Below are 15517 nucleotides of genomic sequence, written 5' to 3' on the forward strand. Positions count from 1 at the left end.
CTTGTGCCACGTAAAGCCAGTGTCCACAGGGTGCAATACTCATAGCTATAAGCGAAAAAAAAAGACAGAAACGACAGAAGTTTGGATGACTAGAAGCAACATTTCCACATTTTTGCTCGTCTGAATGGAACTCACCCATGTTGTTGCAGACGTGGTCATTGTAAGTAGATTGTTTACATATTTTTTTTGTTAAAAAACATGTAACCGAGCAAGATCCTATTAAGGAAAAACTGAATTTAGTTCCCATCCACAGTAAAGAAGAACTATAAGCAAAGTGGGACAGAGTGGGTAGTAAAATGTGAATGATAGATTTCTAAATTGTAATCTAGTATTTTTGAAACAGAGCTGAGCTGTCACTGCAAATTCCCAAGTGTTACATTAAAGTTATTTTATTTAATTAGCTTGTTATTTTATCAGTTAATTTTCACAGACTGAACTGTAAAAGAGATGGTCTTACCTATTTTGCTGTGACACACTGAATCTGGATTGTAAATATATGAATGAAAACAAAATGATCAGCTTTTATGTCTGTATCTTTAATACTCTTTTACATATCTAAAACCCCTGCTGACCCAAATCAAGCACACACACACATTTTCCAAATTTTCACCTGGATAATAAATAATAAAAGTGAAAATAGTTTCATTCTGTGGTTGGGTATTATCACCTGTGATGTTACATATTGTGGCGTCGCACTGAATTCCTTGCAGGACGCACAACTTCAATTCCTTGCTTATGTGCCACTTTGAAAGTTGCAGCAGTTTCTCCATCTCTATTTGTGGCCACCATTTCTCCAACTGTTGTTCTGTTCTGTTTATCCGCAGAAATAATATGCAACCATTTTCTGCTGAGAGGTGAAGAGTGCAGTCTTTTTATTGACTTGATTATTGTGTTACATCCTATGGATACTTTTACACAATGTTTCACAAAAGCAGAATTACCCCCCAACAAAATGCAGTATCTAAATTAATAAATTCACAGCCATTTACACTAGTGCAAGTGATACACAAGGAACATGGCCTGTCATTCAAGTCTAGACTGGTGGCTCAGTAGGGTGTTATACCAGCATGCACTGAGAGAGAGGCAGGTTAATGATCTGCTGTCGTGTTGCTGAAGAACATCTGCGGTCAAAAGTGTTTCCAGACACAGTTCCTATGTTTATCACAGTTTTGACTCACCCTGACAGCTGTGAGTGATGACTTCATTGAACTTATCAGGAACAAGAAAAGCAGTGCTTTTCTGTTTCAAACATCCTTTGAGTATGTCATGTTCATCTTTTTTGGGACATTTGCTTTCTCCAGGGGCTAAAATACCATAAACAAATCAAGTGACAAGTAATACAAAAATGCCATACTCATAACATAATATTTTTTTACACATTTAATAACCCTAGCAAAACCATATTAAAGATCTTAAGACATTTCCATTTCTCTATATCTTTGCTAAAAATGTCATTCTTGCAGAAAATAAAACAATATGATATCCAGGCACTTGTTTGAAGTTCAGATGCTAAGCTTCTTGTTAGGCTTTAGTATTTGGAGGTTGTGTCTACTTACAAATCCACAGGAGGCCCACAAACAAACCCCAAATCTTCCAGTTCATGTTCTGTTGATGGCTTTAAGTCTCAGTCAGGACGTGTGATGCAGTCACCGCTGCAGTAGATGAAAAACAAATATTATTCCAAAGTACTTGTACTTTTTAAGAGACTAGCATGTATCTGAATTGAAGTGCATGTGAAGCTTTTGGCAAGTTGAATACCCTGGCAGACTAACTTTGCATAGCTGCCCACTGCAGAAATTTTGTTTTGCAAATTTACAGTTCCTGAAAATGTCACAACACGTGAATCCTTGTGCCACTCCTATGGAAAGAACCCAATTGACATTACGCTCAGATGACCATCCACTGATAATGCGACAGAATATATGCGTAAATATAAATTCAGGGGTGAAGGATGAGGATAATTTTTAAAAGAACATCTTCAAAAGTTTCAAATTTTCTGACAAGGATCATATCTACTAATTGCTTTGTTTATAGAATTTTCTCACATTAAACAAATGCAAAAAACAAATATTAGAGTTTTAATTTGACCTTTATTTGCACAGAATTATTTGTCAGTTTTAATTGCATTTGGAAGTGGATTGTTCCAGAAGTCATCATGGCCTAGCAACTGTAACTAAACACTAAACAAATGTTAAAATATTGACTGGGCCACAAAATAAGTTAGTATTCACATATTTAGACTTGCAACAATTTCAGTAAAATAATGAAATCAAATGTGACAATCAGTTGGCTCTGCAACAATACACAATGTTCAAGACAAAAAAGACAAATGGTCAGTGGTGATCAGATGTGCTCATATCTTTAACTGAAGTAAAAATAACAATATGTAAAAAATACTGCAAGTTGCAAGTTAAAGTCAAGCATGTAAAATCTTACTTAGGTAAAAGTAAAAAAGTATTGGCATCAACATATGCTTAAAATAGCAAAAATAGAAGTATTCTTTATGCAGAAGGGCCCATTTCAGAATAATATACTGTATATTATATGATATGCACTAATTAAATCCAGTGTTACAATCCAATGTGACCAGCGATGCAATATTGGGTAAGCATCTCAAATGCACAGCTGGTAAAAGTACCAACTACCAGCTACTTCCAACTATTTTATATTAGTAGCTTAATCCAAAATAAGCCATTATTTACGTTCTGTACCTAAATCTATAGAGTAGCCTGAATGAAATTGTCAAATACCAGTAAATGTAGTCGAGTAAATAGTAGATTATTGAGGAACATAAACTTTCATTGAGTATTGGACACACTTACTAAAAGTAGCTACAAGTAGATGACATTTATGTTGTCACATAAAAACTTCGCTGCTAAAGCATCAGAGCCAAATCCACTGCTAGCTTTGACTAAATTGACTTACTAGCTATGGCTAAGTAGCAGTTATTGCCATCTCAGCTTTTGAATCTCTTGGAGTTCACAACTGAGTGTGGTTAAGCTACTCTGAAATCATGTGTTGAAGTGTAAAATAATTTTGAATTATATTAATTGTATGGTAATCATTGAATAATTGAAGATGGAAAGCTGGAAGAGCACATTTTGTTATGTTTTCCCATCATATCCCAGTTTTAGAAAGGTCTATGTAATGTGTTTGTGGTTGAAAAATCAAAAGACATAAAATGACATCAACATATCTGAAAAAACGCTTAGTTTAAGTTTGTTTTTTTGCTGGTTTCTCTCCACATTATGTTTCCACAATATCCAGCAGAGCTGAAGCTGGACAATGTCCATTTCTCTTTACTGTTGAAATTGTTCTGGTGGTCTTAGCTGATAAGATCTAGATGTTGAACTATTTATAGCACAAAGCATAAGAAAGAATTAGAAAATGACAGTGTTTTATAAATTTTAATTTCCCATAGTTTTTGAATGGTTTGTTGTATTTACATCAGATACACTCAATTTATAAGTGATTTCTTTCTCTCTTTTTTTTGCAGTCTGCTCAAATGTTTCATTTTACAGCAGAAACAGCTGATATGGGGTCACTTAAATTCTAGCTTTTATAAATTAATTTTGAAATACCAGATATTTGTTTGGAACCCGTCACAAAAGTAATTTGAAACCGTTCTACTAGTCTCAAGTAGCTTCTTACTGAGGGTTAGAGACCATCGTTGCCACCCATCCTCTCTCTGTAAGTGGGTCATTAAAGCTGAATAAATGCTCTGTAGCTCCTCTTAGCTCTGCATACTGTTTTAGCATCTTTTGTTTCAGCAAACCGTTTTGGTTTTATGATCCACAACATCACTTGTTTGGTTCACTTTGACCTGTTTTAAGTGAAAAACTTTGATCAACTCACTGCCCTGCAGCAAAACGACAAATTTGGTAAACACTGATGACTCCAAATGAATGCTAATATTGTGTTTGTAAATAAACAACTGTACCTTATGTATAAACAACTGTACCTTATGTACAGTTGTTTATTTATCACATTCTCTAGCTATTCTTAGCTTGTTTACATTGTTCCAAGTCAATGAGTAAAATAGAGGATCTGAATACTTTTTTGACCACATAGCCTACTGATTTGTAAATAAGACACATTGCTGGATGGTTTTTGAAATATAATTTCGATGCTGTGAACTTAATTAAACCACCAGCTAACTGTATTAAGATAAACACACATAAATCTGATGGACAAACACTTCAATACTTATGCGAGTAAAAGAAAAACTTTATGCAAGATAACTCGGCTCAGGTGAGAACATTTAGTATGCTTCTATGGGTCGCGGCCGGTAGAGGGCAGCGTCGCAGTTTTGTTGAATTTATTCTCACCCAAATTAGAAGAAAGAAGAAATATTGGCGGAAGAAGACACAACAGTCACCCTGCAAAGGAGGGCATGAATAAACACTGATCTGCAGTGAGTACAACAACAACAACAGCACAACAACGGAAGACACGTTAGACAAATGTTATTACTGCAGACATAATCGTGTTTTATCTCTTACCTGGACCGCTTGTGTTGTGTTTCTGTTGAGACGTTACCTCCACACCCATTTCAACACGATGCATTCACTGCATTTGCTGGTCATAACGTTACTGGTAAACTTTCCATCAGATATATATTTTTTTTTTACCACGCCGAGTGTTCCAACTAAACACGCTTTTTAGATTAACACGTGAACTAAAAATTCGTAAAACGTCTAAAATTTAATAATGAAGCAAGTATGGTGTGTCCCGAGTGCTACAGACAAACTGTGACGGTTTGGCAAATGTCTTTTTTGTCATGTGTGTGGTGTGTTCAGTGACGGTAGAGCGAGGCTGACTTTAATTAGCAGAGATTTTGACGGAGTCCGGCCAGGTCGCTGAACAAAATGGGAAATGATTTCACAAGTTGCAGTCATAAAATGATGCCAAGGCGAAATTTAACTGAACATCCACTGAATATTTTTGGGATGTCAGGTATGCCCACCAGTCAGAGAGGAAATGAATGACTGAATGAATATTTTTTACTCGAGTGTCATACGGTCAAAGGAGCCCAGCCTTACAAAACACATTATATTAGATACAAACTTAAAGTAAACGCACAACACTCTCATACATTGATGGTATGTATTTAACAGAAACAAAGCTGCGTCAAACTGTGGGACTAATAAAGGCTGTCTTAGCTCAACACCTTGTATGTTGAATATGTAATGTAATCTACTCTCATCTGTCAGGTCCAGGAGTAGCTCTCATACTGTGATAAAGAGGACAGTAAAATATTAAACTCAGATTGTTCTCAATTTATGACCACCCTCTGATGGATGCGGTTGCATATGATCACATCTGGCAGCTCAACTGTTCCCTTTCTTCATATCCAGGACATGTCTGGAGGTTGCGTGAGGTGGATGCTGAGGCGTACGGTGAGAGCTGTGTGTGGTGGCAGCCCTGGCTACTGGACACCAGCATCAAGATTTGCCACATGCAGCGAAAGACATAATGTCATTGCTACCTCGTGGAGATGTTCCCCCTTCTCCACTGCTGTAGGTGATGCAGAACAGACCCCTGTAACAAAGGGAAAAAAGCAGGATTTCCAAGCTCCTGACACAATCAGCTCCGTTGGCCGTCACATCCCGCACGTTCACATACATTTGATAAGTGACACTGGCGAGGACCTGGGCAAAATGCACCGTGGGGATGCGATCAGAATCATGGAAAAGAGTGGCCTCAAACTGGTGCTGCTCAATAAGAAGAAGGATCCTCCTGTCTACCAGCTGCTGAGCGGCAAACAGATCCATGAAGAGCAGCTGAAACTGCGCGAGAAACAGAAAACAAAAGCAGGTGTGTGGTGTCCTGGCAGGGACATACTTCAACCCTTAGCTTAATGCAGTGGTTCCAAATTTAGGGTCAGGTTTCCTCCTTTGGGTCACAAGATGATTAAAAGTTAGGAAGAAAGACCACGTTTCTGCTCCACTCAAAAACTTTTCTCATATCTTTTCTTTTTAGTTGTTAACTACCAGGAATTTTGGGGCTTTAAAAATATTCACATTCAAGTAAAAATCACTTGAAAGGCTTGTAGTTCATAGAAACATGTTGACTTTCTTTTGTATTCAAAGGTTTCCAAGTTAAAACGGTGAGGGATGCCGGCTTTAGAAAATGTACATCACAACCCTGAACAATTAGTCTTTGTGAATAATGAGGAACCTAATTTTTCCATTGGTCAATAAATGTACATACTGTTCAAACTGTTAACAATTTGCAGACCATACTTTTTCACACAACAAACCTGATCCGCATTGTAAACAGTCTCATGGGATGTGCGTTTATTAAAACCTCACCTCTCTTGTTCTGTTGACTGTACACATATGCCTTCTGAAATCACATTTAACCCAAAGTTATTAGCATTAACTAAATCATTTCTGATAGTCAGTATGTTTATTAAAACGTCATGCCCACACTGTGTGAAACTCATAATATTAACTGGGACTGACTTTGATTCTCTCTGTAGCTCCTGTGCAGGTGAAAGAGCTCACCTTTCATTCTGGCATCACAACTCATGACGTCAGCGTCAAACTGAAACAAGTGGAGAGCTGGCTGGAGAAGAAGCACCATGTCAGAATTACTCTGCGATCAGGACGCAGGGCACCTGCAGTCAACCTGGTGAGGAAGAACGCTCACATTTTGAGCCTTTTCATTAGATTCAGCACCTTCACTTCTGGGCCACCTGTGCGTCTAACATCCAGAAGTTTCACCAGTATAACCGAGGCTGTGAGTGTGAAGAACAGCAGAATATTTCTGGATACGTGGCAGACATGGACACAAGAATTCAACACATATCAGCTCTTGTTCGACTTATACAATGTCAGCGGAATAAAATCGATGTTTTTTTGAATATTTGTATTACTACAAAAATATAAATTGCTATACTTCTAGAATGAAATCGTGTTGTCCGCTCTGTGCTTTCTGTTGTTTATGTCTTCCACTGCAGGGAAGACGACCGATAGACGATAGACGATACTGACTAGTACGCACATTCCCTGAAAATTCGCTTCAAATCTTCGACATTTACGGCTTTTTTTTTTCCACAGGACAAAACACTGGAGCAGATGATACAACAAATGGGGGTGATGGTGGGGTTTGTTAGCAAACCACAATGCATACGTGACGGTAAAGCAGCCATGTGCATCCTCAGACCACCTTCAGCAAAGGAACTGTCACAAAAGGCGAAGAATGACGCCGCAGCTTCGCGGCCGGCAGACTCCAGCTCGAAAGCCTCTCCGAAAGAAACTGTTAGCAACACGGATACGACAGAAGGGCCTGTACAGCAGTGATCTGCAATAAAACATTTTCACACAAAAAAAAAGTCTGCGCTGGAATGAAATAGTTTGTTGTTAATTCCGTAGTTAAGCTCTGCTTGTGTGCTGGGTGTGTAATAATGATGCATCCAGCAGACCCGTCATTAGTCCTGTGAAAGGTTCATCTTTGTGTGCCAAGTCCAGAGCTACACCGGTGAAGACTTTTTTTGAATGAATGAATGCATGAATGTACGTGTGAATTGGGCCTCAAATGAGACTTCAGTTTGACTTCAGCTGTCGTCAGTTCTAATGCAACTGTATTCGAAAACACCTGTCACCGACCTACAGGAGACAAATCCTAATCAGCGTTAATATTGTCAAAGTCATGCTGATTTAATGCAAACAAAGATCCTTGGGGTAATTCATAAATATTAAATTCCCAGTGGAGTTTATAGTTTCAGTGTCCTGATGTCATTGTGGACACTAATAATGGTTTTTGTTAAATATCCTGTCTTCATACAGTATCTTTGTCACACGTGTTTGAACCACATTGGAGGGTTCATTACAAAAGCTGTGTTTATATCAGCTAATATGAGGATATCAGAAACTTTCAGTCAGGCTCTATTTTGTTTGTCTAAATTTCGCAACACTCGTCAAATAAAACTCAGTATGAGTCGTTAGGGAGCCTGTGAAAGTAAAATCCTCTGACAGCGACCACTAAGTGCTTCCTGGTTTGCGTCTGGCAGGGGACCTTTATTGTATTCTGTTCTCGTTACAGATTCTCTCTGTACATGGAGCTCTATTTGAATAATGAAAGCCAGTGTTTGAAAAGACCTTCTGTCTTGTGGTGTTTGGTGAAGGTGATGGAGAGCAACGTCTAAAAATGTCCGTCGATCTGGTGACTGATAGCACAACATCCATTCTGTTCACGAAATCCGGTTGGACCAGATGTTGTGCGCTTAAATGGTTTCTGGTTCCTTCCATGTAAAAATGTGATGAACACGCAGCTTTGTTTTTTTTTTTTCCACACACATACACTGATGACCCTGGCAATTTACTGTGAACGTCCTCCTGCTTGTTGTCCGCCTACCTGTGACCATTTTAAACCAGCCAAAGGATGATGATAATCAGGAATCTGACTGGTCAACAATGCTGTGGAAAGTGTAGGGGGAAAAAGCTGGGTTGGGATGAACATATTAAACCAACGCACATATATCTTCCTTTGATTTATTCGAGATTCATCTTTATGTTGTTGGTAAAAAATAAAAACAAATTTGGCATACAGTTACATTCACTTGTCACAGATAAATGTGTTTGTTTGAGCAAAGTGTCAGGTCAACACTCTGTTAACACCTTTCTCTAAACAGCAGAGATACTGTCTTGGAACTGTTTTCTTTAAAACTAACTTTTAAACAGTTTTTTTATTATTATTTTAAAAAGAAAAAAAAATTAAAAGAGAGAGAGAACTTTAAACATAAAACCACCTTAAGGCCCAAAAAATAATAATAAAATCTTTCCTATATGTTAAAAAAATCACTGGAACAAAAGCAGCTTTAACTAGCATGCATGAACAGCATTTGTCAATAAGCCTCGAGTACTTTATAGGAGGAGAAAGGTTTAACAAAGTGATAGTCCAGGTTGCCACAGTGAGGGCACTGCTGGACGTTGCTGTACTCAGAGAAATACTGCATCCCGACTCGAACGTCTACCACGGGCTTCCCGCAGTGTTTACAGTTGAGACGAGCCTGAGGGGACACACACACACACACAGGATACAGGTCGGTTAAAACAGGAGGCTGAACTAAAGCTGTGCGATGACTGAGCATGCAAGTTCGTAACTTCTTCTGAGCTTTAAACTGCACATCACAGTGTGCTGTGCTCTCCACCATCTCCTGAGGGAAGTCCCTTTAGCTTCTAACTCTACTTTTTGCTGCTCGACAGGTGGTGTGCAGCAGGTTACTTTTTGGGGTCAATGACAACAGTGACACTGAAAATTTTGCCGGCCAGAAAACCAAAACAATGGGCTGAAAGACCCTAAAATATTCCACAGAGCTGAGGCGAACTGCAGAGCTCGTGCTCACTTAAACGTAGCCATGTGATCTATTCTTAATCAACATTCCTACCTGGCAACACGGCGAAGCAGCCAGTATATCGTAGGTGTACATGGTGCCCAGCTGGTGCCAGCTCCCGTCCCAGCGTGACTTGCACTTGATGCACACAATCTTGTGGACGCCTTCTAAACAGTCCACACAGATGGCGTAGAGGTGCATTAACCTGCCTGTTGGAAATCAAGAAACAGAGTTTGGGATTAAATGTACTAAATAAGAAGTCAGTTTGTCATTGTGCTAATCAGCCCAAAAAAAAGAACAACACTAGATAATAAACTCCTGATTACTTTCTTTCCCCGTTATTGTGCTTCTGCAATACAAGCAAAATAAAATAACATTCTGTAATGCAGCATATGGACCAGAACAGCCTGGCTGACTCAGCTACGGGACAGTCAAGAACTTATCTACAAACAAAAGTGGGTGATTTCTATAATGCAAGGAACTCGTGTGGTTTCATTTCCTAATAGAGCATCCTGGCAAGCACCACAAAGAAACTTTCCCAGTTCTGTGTAAATGACACTCAGTGTGCAAAAACAGCAATGCTTGGAGAGCGGTTGCATGTAATTTTACGGCAAGTACATGTTTTTTGTCTGTGTCAGCCTAACAGAGCTTTACGCCTCATCAAAGTGAAGTTATGGAAGTACATTGCAGTTTGCTATCCAACCCATAGCAAACATGAATGCATTCGTACCACATGCACTGTGCGAAATATCAGTTCAGAAGAGTCAGAATTATGGTGCTGTAGTGTGTTTTCGGTGAACTTCTGCTGTAAAATGAAATAAAATTCTTAACCGTTTGTCACGATTTCCTCATTTCTCCTGCACCAACATTGACACACATGCATGAAAAACTGGATCATTAATCATTTCATACTGATGCGCATCAAGGATCATACATATCAAAGCTCGTGGGCTAGCACATCAAAGAAGCTTCATGCTGCCGCGGTGCTAATTCACATTCATGTTGGACTGTGCAGAAGCCAGCAGAAAACCTTTGAAGTCTGTATACACAGTACAGGCTTCGTAACGGATTAAGCAGCCACAATTTGTTTATACAGAAAGGAAAAACCCCACAGCTAAAAGAAAATAACATGCTAAAGACTACATTTCATGTTATGACTGGTTATGTGGTGTTTTTTCCCCTTGATTAATAGCGATCCCGGCAGCTGATGTCCTGGAGATCCATTGCAGCGTACTTCTTCATGTGTTAGCACAGTGGTGTTTCAGGCTGAATGCTAACATCGGCATGCTAGCATGCTCATGCTGATGTTTATCAGACATAATGTTACCATGCTAATTAGTTTAGCATGTCGGTGTGCTAACATTTTAGCACTAAACACAAAGTCTAGCTGTTTTGCAAATAAAAGCACTGGACAAATTCAAATTTTGAGCAGATGGTGGCGCTAGATCCACTGCTAGCACGGCTGATAAAAATCCTTTCTTTTGAGAGAAGATTTGTGAATAATATCTTCGAAAAGATATTTCTTTGTCTGACACTCAGAAGGCTTGCCTTTACTACCTTTTGAAACATTAATTTTTAACCACGTTTTCACAGCGTTACAACAGGACAACAGCAAGCGGTTGTACTGCTGACAAGTCTATTTCACAGTAGCTTTCTAAAATATTTTCCAGATTTGTGAATCAAATGTACAAAGTATTTGCATAATTTTGAGCTACGTTAACTCCATATGCATATTTGTGCAAAGATCTCAGGTGTCTTGTGGCCAGGTCTGACCTTGAAGGTGGCAGGGGACGTCATACTCAATCTCGTCATGGCGTGAAGGGCTGAGAAACAGAGTCCCGTCCACCAGAGGAAACTGTTCAAACACGGGCAGCGCTCTGTGGCACAGCGCACAGTTGACCACATTTCTCTGGCTCGCACTGAGGGCTGACAGGATAAACCTATGATACAACATCGACAGATTCAGTTTATGGACGACATCTTTGAAACACGATGAGCTGTCAGATGTGACATGTTTTTTCTTTATCCGACAGATTTCTCAGTTTGCCTTCTTTTCAAGCTGACACTAGTGATGTGATTAAGACCACAGCTCACTGATGCCGAGTAAACGTCAATTCACAGGCTACATTTATGCATGAAAATGTGTGTTTTGTATTTATAGTTTTTATGTCGCTGTTGTTGCCTACTTACACTTCCAGCTAATACATATATCACTGAGTCCTTCTTATCCTCCAGACAAATTAAGTCCAAGATTTTCTCTCTGTTTTTGATCTCCAGTCAAAAGAGAAAGGATCCATCTGACTTCTTTAGCTGCTGAATGCTCCACTATATTCATCAGCTAGTCACTGCACTTTCTTAAGTTAACTTGCATTTAAAACCGAAAGGAACTCATGTTTTTGAGCTGAACCAGATAAGAATATAAAACAGTGTACCTGCGCAGCTCTTCTCCCTGGCCTGCCTGAGCGTCATCCTCCATGCGGACATGGTAGGTGTTGAGTTTATGTCGGGGGATGTGGGTGAGGAGCTCTGAGAGGTCCAGCCTCCTCAGGAACTGTACTGGGTGCGAGTGGGTGCCGTCACCCACGCTGTTAGAGGTAAGCCGATGGTGGAGTGGGAGGGCGAAGGACAGCGGCAGGGGAAAAACAGATCCGGGGTCGAGATGAGCTCCGCCGGTGGAGGCTCCCATCGAGCAACCACCGCCACGACTGAGAGCCCCCCCGCCCAGAAGGTGTTTCCTCTGTGGGTCCATGTGGACGGCTGATTTGAGGAACTCTCCCAGTGGACGGGAACCTCGCAATCCTCCGCCTCCTGATCCGAGCACAGCAGTGGGGGAAAAAGGGAAACCAGTTGGAGGAGACTGTCCCGGGGAGACGCAGGGAGACTTTTGAGGAGGCCCCAGACAAAAAGGTCCTCCTGCTGCGTGTGCTGCTGCTGCCGCTGCTGCTGCTCTCTCTGAAGAGTTCTGACGGTCCACTGAGTGTCTCCGAGGTAACTCCTGACTAGAGGCTCTGTGGGATAGCTTACCTCCTCCTACTGCTCCTCCTGGTTGCTTGCTTTTCTTGGGCTCCTCCAAAGGCCCATCCCCCGACCCTCCTGCCCCTCCACCGGCCCCATTCCTGCCCATGCTCCTCTCAGACGGCTTCTTCTTGCGCTCGTCCTGCATACGTTTCACCTGATACCAGTCGGTGTCTTTCTTTAGGTGGCCCTGGCCGCAGCGGCAGGAGCAGAACCTGAAGGCCAGGTCGTAGCCCTTCTTGGTCCACATGTTCTGCCGGCACTGCTTCTCATTCCAGGACCTCGCACGGCCGATACAGTTGAACTGGACAAGTATGGAGCTCTCCCACTCGTAGAAACACTGCAGATGCATCCAGTTGCCATAAGGGCAGAGCTCGTTGTTGCAGAGTACCCGCTGGTAGTCGTCCTTCTCCAGGTCGATGGGACGGCCCAAGCTGCAGCCCAGAGGGGTCGCACACTGGCCCTCTGAAAGGGTTAAGACAGAGGAGGGAGGAGAGAGGATGAGAGAGGACACATTCATTCACTTGTATGTAACATATTACTGATTCACAGTCAGCAACTAATGACTATTTTCATTCATTCATCAACGAATCATCTGGTGTAGCAGCACCTTCAAACTCCTCATTTGACTCAAAGTGTCAATTTACCATAAAATAAGACAAAAAGATGCAGAATATTCTCGCTTTTAGGAAGCTGAAATCACCAAACGTAGTGAATTTATCTGTAGTACTGGCTGAACAAAACAAGATATCTGAAGACACCATCTTTGGCTCTGGGGAATTGTGACAATTCATCAATTAACTTAGAAAATGATCTTGTGATGGACTGGTAAAAGTTGCAGCTCTTAAAATGATTATTAAAAATACTGACAGTTGATTTTCTGTTGACTGACTAATCAGATAGCGGAGTAATAATGATCTCTAACCAGCACTGATTTAACTGGAAAGCTGTGACATTAAACAACAACCTCCTCCTTAAGTTACCTTAGCAAGATCATCATCAACACACACCAACGACACAACAAGAGGTGAAAATGTTAAAAGAGAGATTTCAGCGTCCCCGCTTCCTCCTCGCCATCGCTTTATGAAATTCAACTAGGCCACCCGAGCCTGTGAGCCGCTCTATTCAAGCCCTGCCAATCGTCAAGTCTGGATGTGAATCAAGCAAATGTGGGCACACAGTCGCTACAAAAAGCAACTCATGATAATACATTGTGGGTTTGTGTAGGGGGATAGTTTCCTCCCTCCTTTTCCGGTACACCATCAGTGCTTCTTTTTCCTCTCAAACTTCAAAACACTGTAGAAAAAAATATACTTTCCCAAACATTTTTAGCACCATGCATCATTTTAGTGAATAAGTGCTACTCTCGGTTCTAGTTCAGCTTGAATGAATTTTTCAATGAATTTTAAACGCAAACCCCCAGGAATAAACAAGAGGTCCATAAGGATATTCTCTCGGTTGACAATACACTTTATTTAAAGTACTGACCTGGAAGAGAAATATACGTTCAGTTAACGTAGGGCACTAAATGTAAATTTATGTGGTGATTATATTATTGATTAATCAATTCAGTCCTGGTCAATATCCTGTTGCGTCATACTAAAATTGCTTGTTTTGTCTCACCAATTGAGACAAAACTAAATAAAATGAAAAATATTTCATTTTGCTATCATTTTAAAAAAAGAGAAGCAGAACATGAGCATAGTTGAGAAGCTGGGAAATACCTAAAACACTGTTTTGAACAATAAATAAATAGTGTATAACAAGTCGACATTATTTATCAGGATGTACTGCACCACCAGCATCTAAAGTGGAGAAACCTGAAAATGTTTGAGTCTGAGGTGTTTGCAGGCTGGATAACTTCTGTCCGGCCGTCTGTATGGGATGAAGTTGAACTTGAGTGCGCAGACAAGCGGTGAGGTGTCAGTATTACCCTTGAGGAAGGCCACAACCAAAAACTGTGTGGACAAAGTGCGCGCCGGGAAAAGACAGCTGAGGCCTGCATAGTAGGCTCCACACCAAACACAACAGCCATCGGCCACTAACGTGGGTGTAATAACACTCAAAGTAGCGTTGCATGGTGCGTAAGACTCATTTAGTCTACAGCTGACCCCGAGGAACATTATTTTCATGACTTAATGCTTGCCCCGAAAGGAGCTCGAGGCGCCAGCATCCATTCATAATTATGACAATTTTATGATTTACTGCTTATCGGGTGCAACTCAGTCGTGTTAAAACAAGACTAAAGACTGTTTGCTAAACTGCAACAAACGCTATGCAATTCAGCTAACATCTGATAAACCAAACAACACCCGTTTCAACAATATTCCAACTTTTTCGCCTGCTGTTTCCACGATCTGCTTGTACTCATACAAACCACAGCGGCCTCTCAAAATTAGTGTAGAGCAATTGCACAAACCCGGGGTTTCCAGTGCAGTTCCTTACTAGCTACTTGCTGGTTCACATATCCACTTGACGGCCAAAAAATCCACTCTACTCATAAAAGGCCTCAAGTCGTGATCGACCATTGTAGCCTACATTTGCGGATAATGAAAGAACCCTTAAATTGATAGGTTTTTAAACCGAAATTTGGTGCACCGTGGAAAGAAGTGGAGAGGGGAAGATTGCCATTTGAAACGTCGCAGTGCACGTAAGTCACAACCGCACAGACAAGACAGAGCTTCCCCTGGCAGGAAGGCAGCATCACTAACTTCTACATCTGTACATCTGTTTCCTCTCTTACCACTTGAGCGCTCGTTTCTGGGTGCAGCCGACGCGGCCGCGCCTCCTGTTGCGGCCGCACAGGCTCCATTTTCCTGCTCATCTCCGCTACTGTTAGTGCGTTTGCTTTTCTTTCCCTTGTTGTTCTTCTGGTTGGGCATTTTACAGGATTCAGATGTCAGTGTTATTTTCGACCTCTATCAACGGCTGCTGTCAACGCTGTCTGACATTTCTGTGGACTCCATTTCTGCAGTGTTTTTGCATTGTTTTCTCTTTGTGTTGTTGTTTTTGGGGTCCTCGTGGACGACAGGCAGGGTTTTGTGCAGCTCTTGTCAGCACCAGTTATAAGGAGGAATAAGCTGCTATAACCTTTAAGAACGAAGGCGTGTCCGTCGCTTGTTTTGATTCCTGCTCCGCTGTTTTCTTCCACCCCCTGACGTC

At 40.9% G+C, this 15517-nt stretch overlaps 3 protein-coding genes across 8 annotated transcripts in view; 1 reads left to right on the forward strand and 2 right to left on the reverse strand.

Moving 5' to 3' along the window:
* The window catches only part of LOC124050143 (adhesion G protein-coupled receptor G3-like), a 12713-nt gene extending 7349 nt beyond the window's left edge, over positions 1-5364 (reverse strand). For 2 of the 3 annotated variants that reach the window (XM_046372343.1, XM_046372341.1), the window contains exons 1-6: positions 4503-5364; positions 1557-1652; positions 1179-1304; positions 668-847; positions 458-481; positions 136-216 (exon numbers count right to left, since the gene is read on the reverse strand). In XM_046372343.1, the coding sequence (XP_046228299.1) occupies positions 136-216; positions 458-481; positions 668-847; positions 1179-1304; positions 1557-1602 (457 nt within the window). In that variant the 5' untranslated portion in view covers positions 1603-1652; positions 4503-5364. The remainder of the gene's footprint in view (positions 1-135; positions 217-457; positions 482-667; positions 848-1178; positions 1305-1556; positions 1653-4502) is intronic. The other variant, XM_046372342.1, reaches the window with a different exon arrangement.
* On the forward strand, positions 4270-7591 carry mtif3 (mitochondrial translational initiation factor 3). Of its 3 annotated transcripts, none has more exons than XM_046372347.1 (4): positions 4270-4414; positions 5358-5817; positions 6485-6636; positions 7065-7591. In XM_046372347.1, exons 2-4 carry the CDS (start codon positions 5361-5363, stop codon positions 7305-7307), a joined length of 852 nt encoding a protein of 283 aa, XP_046228303.1. In that variant the 5' UTR covers positions 4270-4414; positions 5358-5360; the 3' UTR covers positions 7308-7591. The 3 variants fall into 3 exon arrangements, with proteins under 3 accessions (XP_046228303.1, XP_046228302.1, XP_046228304.1); XM_046372346.1 differs by lacking the exon at positions 4270-4414 and adding an exon at positions 4424-4596; XM_046372348.1 differs by lacking the exon at positions 4270-4414 and adding an exon at positions 5214-5268.
* Positions 7592-8483: 892 nt separating this feature from the next.
* heca (hdc homolog, cell cycle regulator) lies at positions 8484-15517 on the reverse strand. Of its 2 annotated transcripts, none has more exons than XM_046372344.1 (5): positions 15099-15517; positions 11773-12820; positions 11114-11280; positions 9395-9549; positions 8484-9016 (listed from the first exon to the last, which is right to left on the reverse strand). In XM_046372344.1, the coding sequence occupies exons 1-5, from the start codon at positions 15235-15237 to the stop codon at positions 8852-8854; spliced, it is 1674 nt and encodes a 557-aa protein (XP_046228300.1). In that variant the 5' UTR covers positions 15238-15517; the 3' UTR covers positions 8484-8851. The 2 variants fall into 2 exon arrangements, with proteins under 2 accessions (XP_046228300.1, XP_046228301.1); XM_046372345.1 differs by lacking the exon at positions 15099-15517 and adding an exon at positions 14954-15086.

The sequence above is a fragment of the Scatophagus argus genome, chromosome 19, assembly GCF_020382885.2.
Source record: "Scatophagus argus isolate fScaArg1 chromosome 19, fScaArg1.pri, whole genome shotgun sequence".
In the NCBI taxonomy this organism is placed as follows: Eukaryota; Metazoa; Chordata; class Actinopteri; family Scatophagidae; genus Scatophagus; species Scatophagus argus.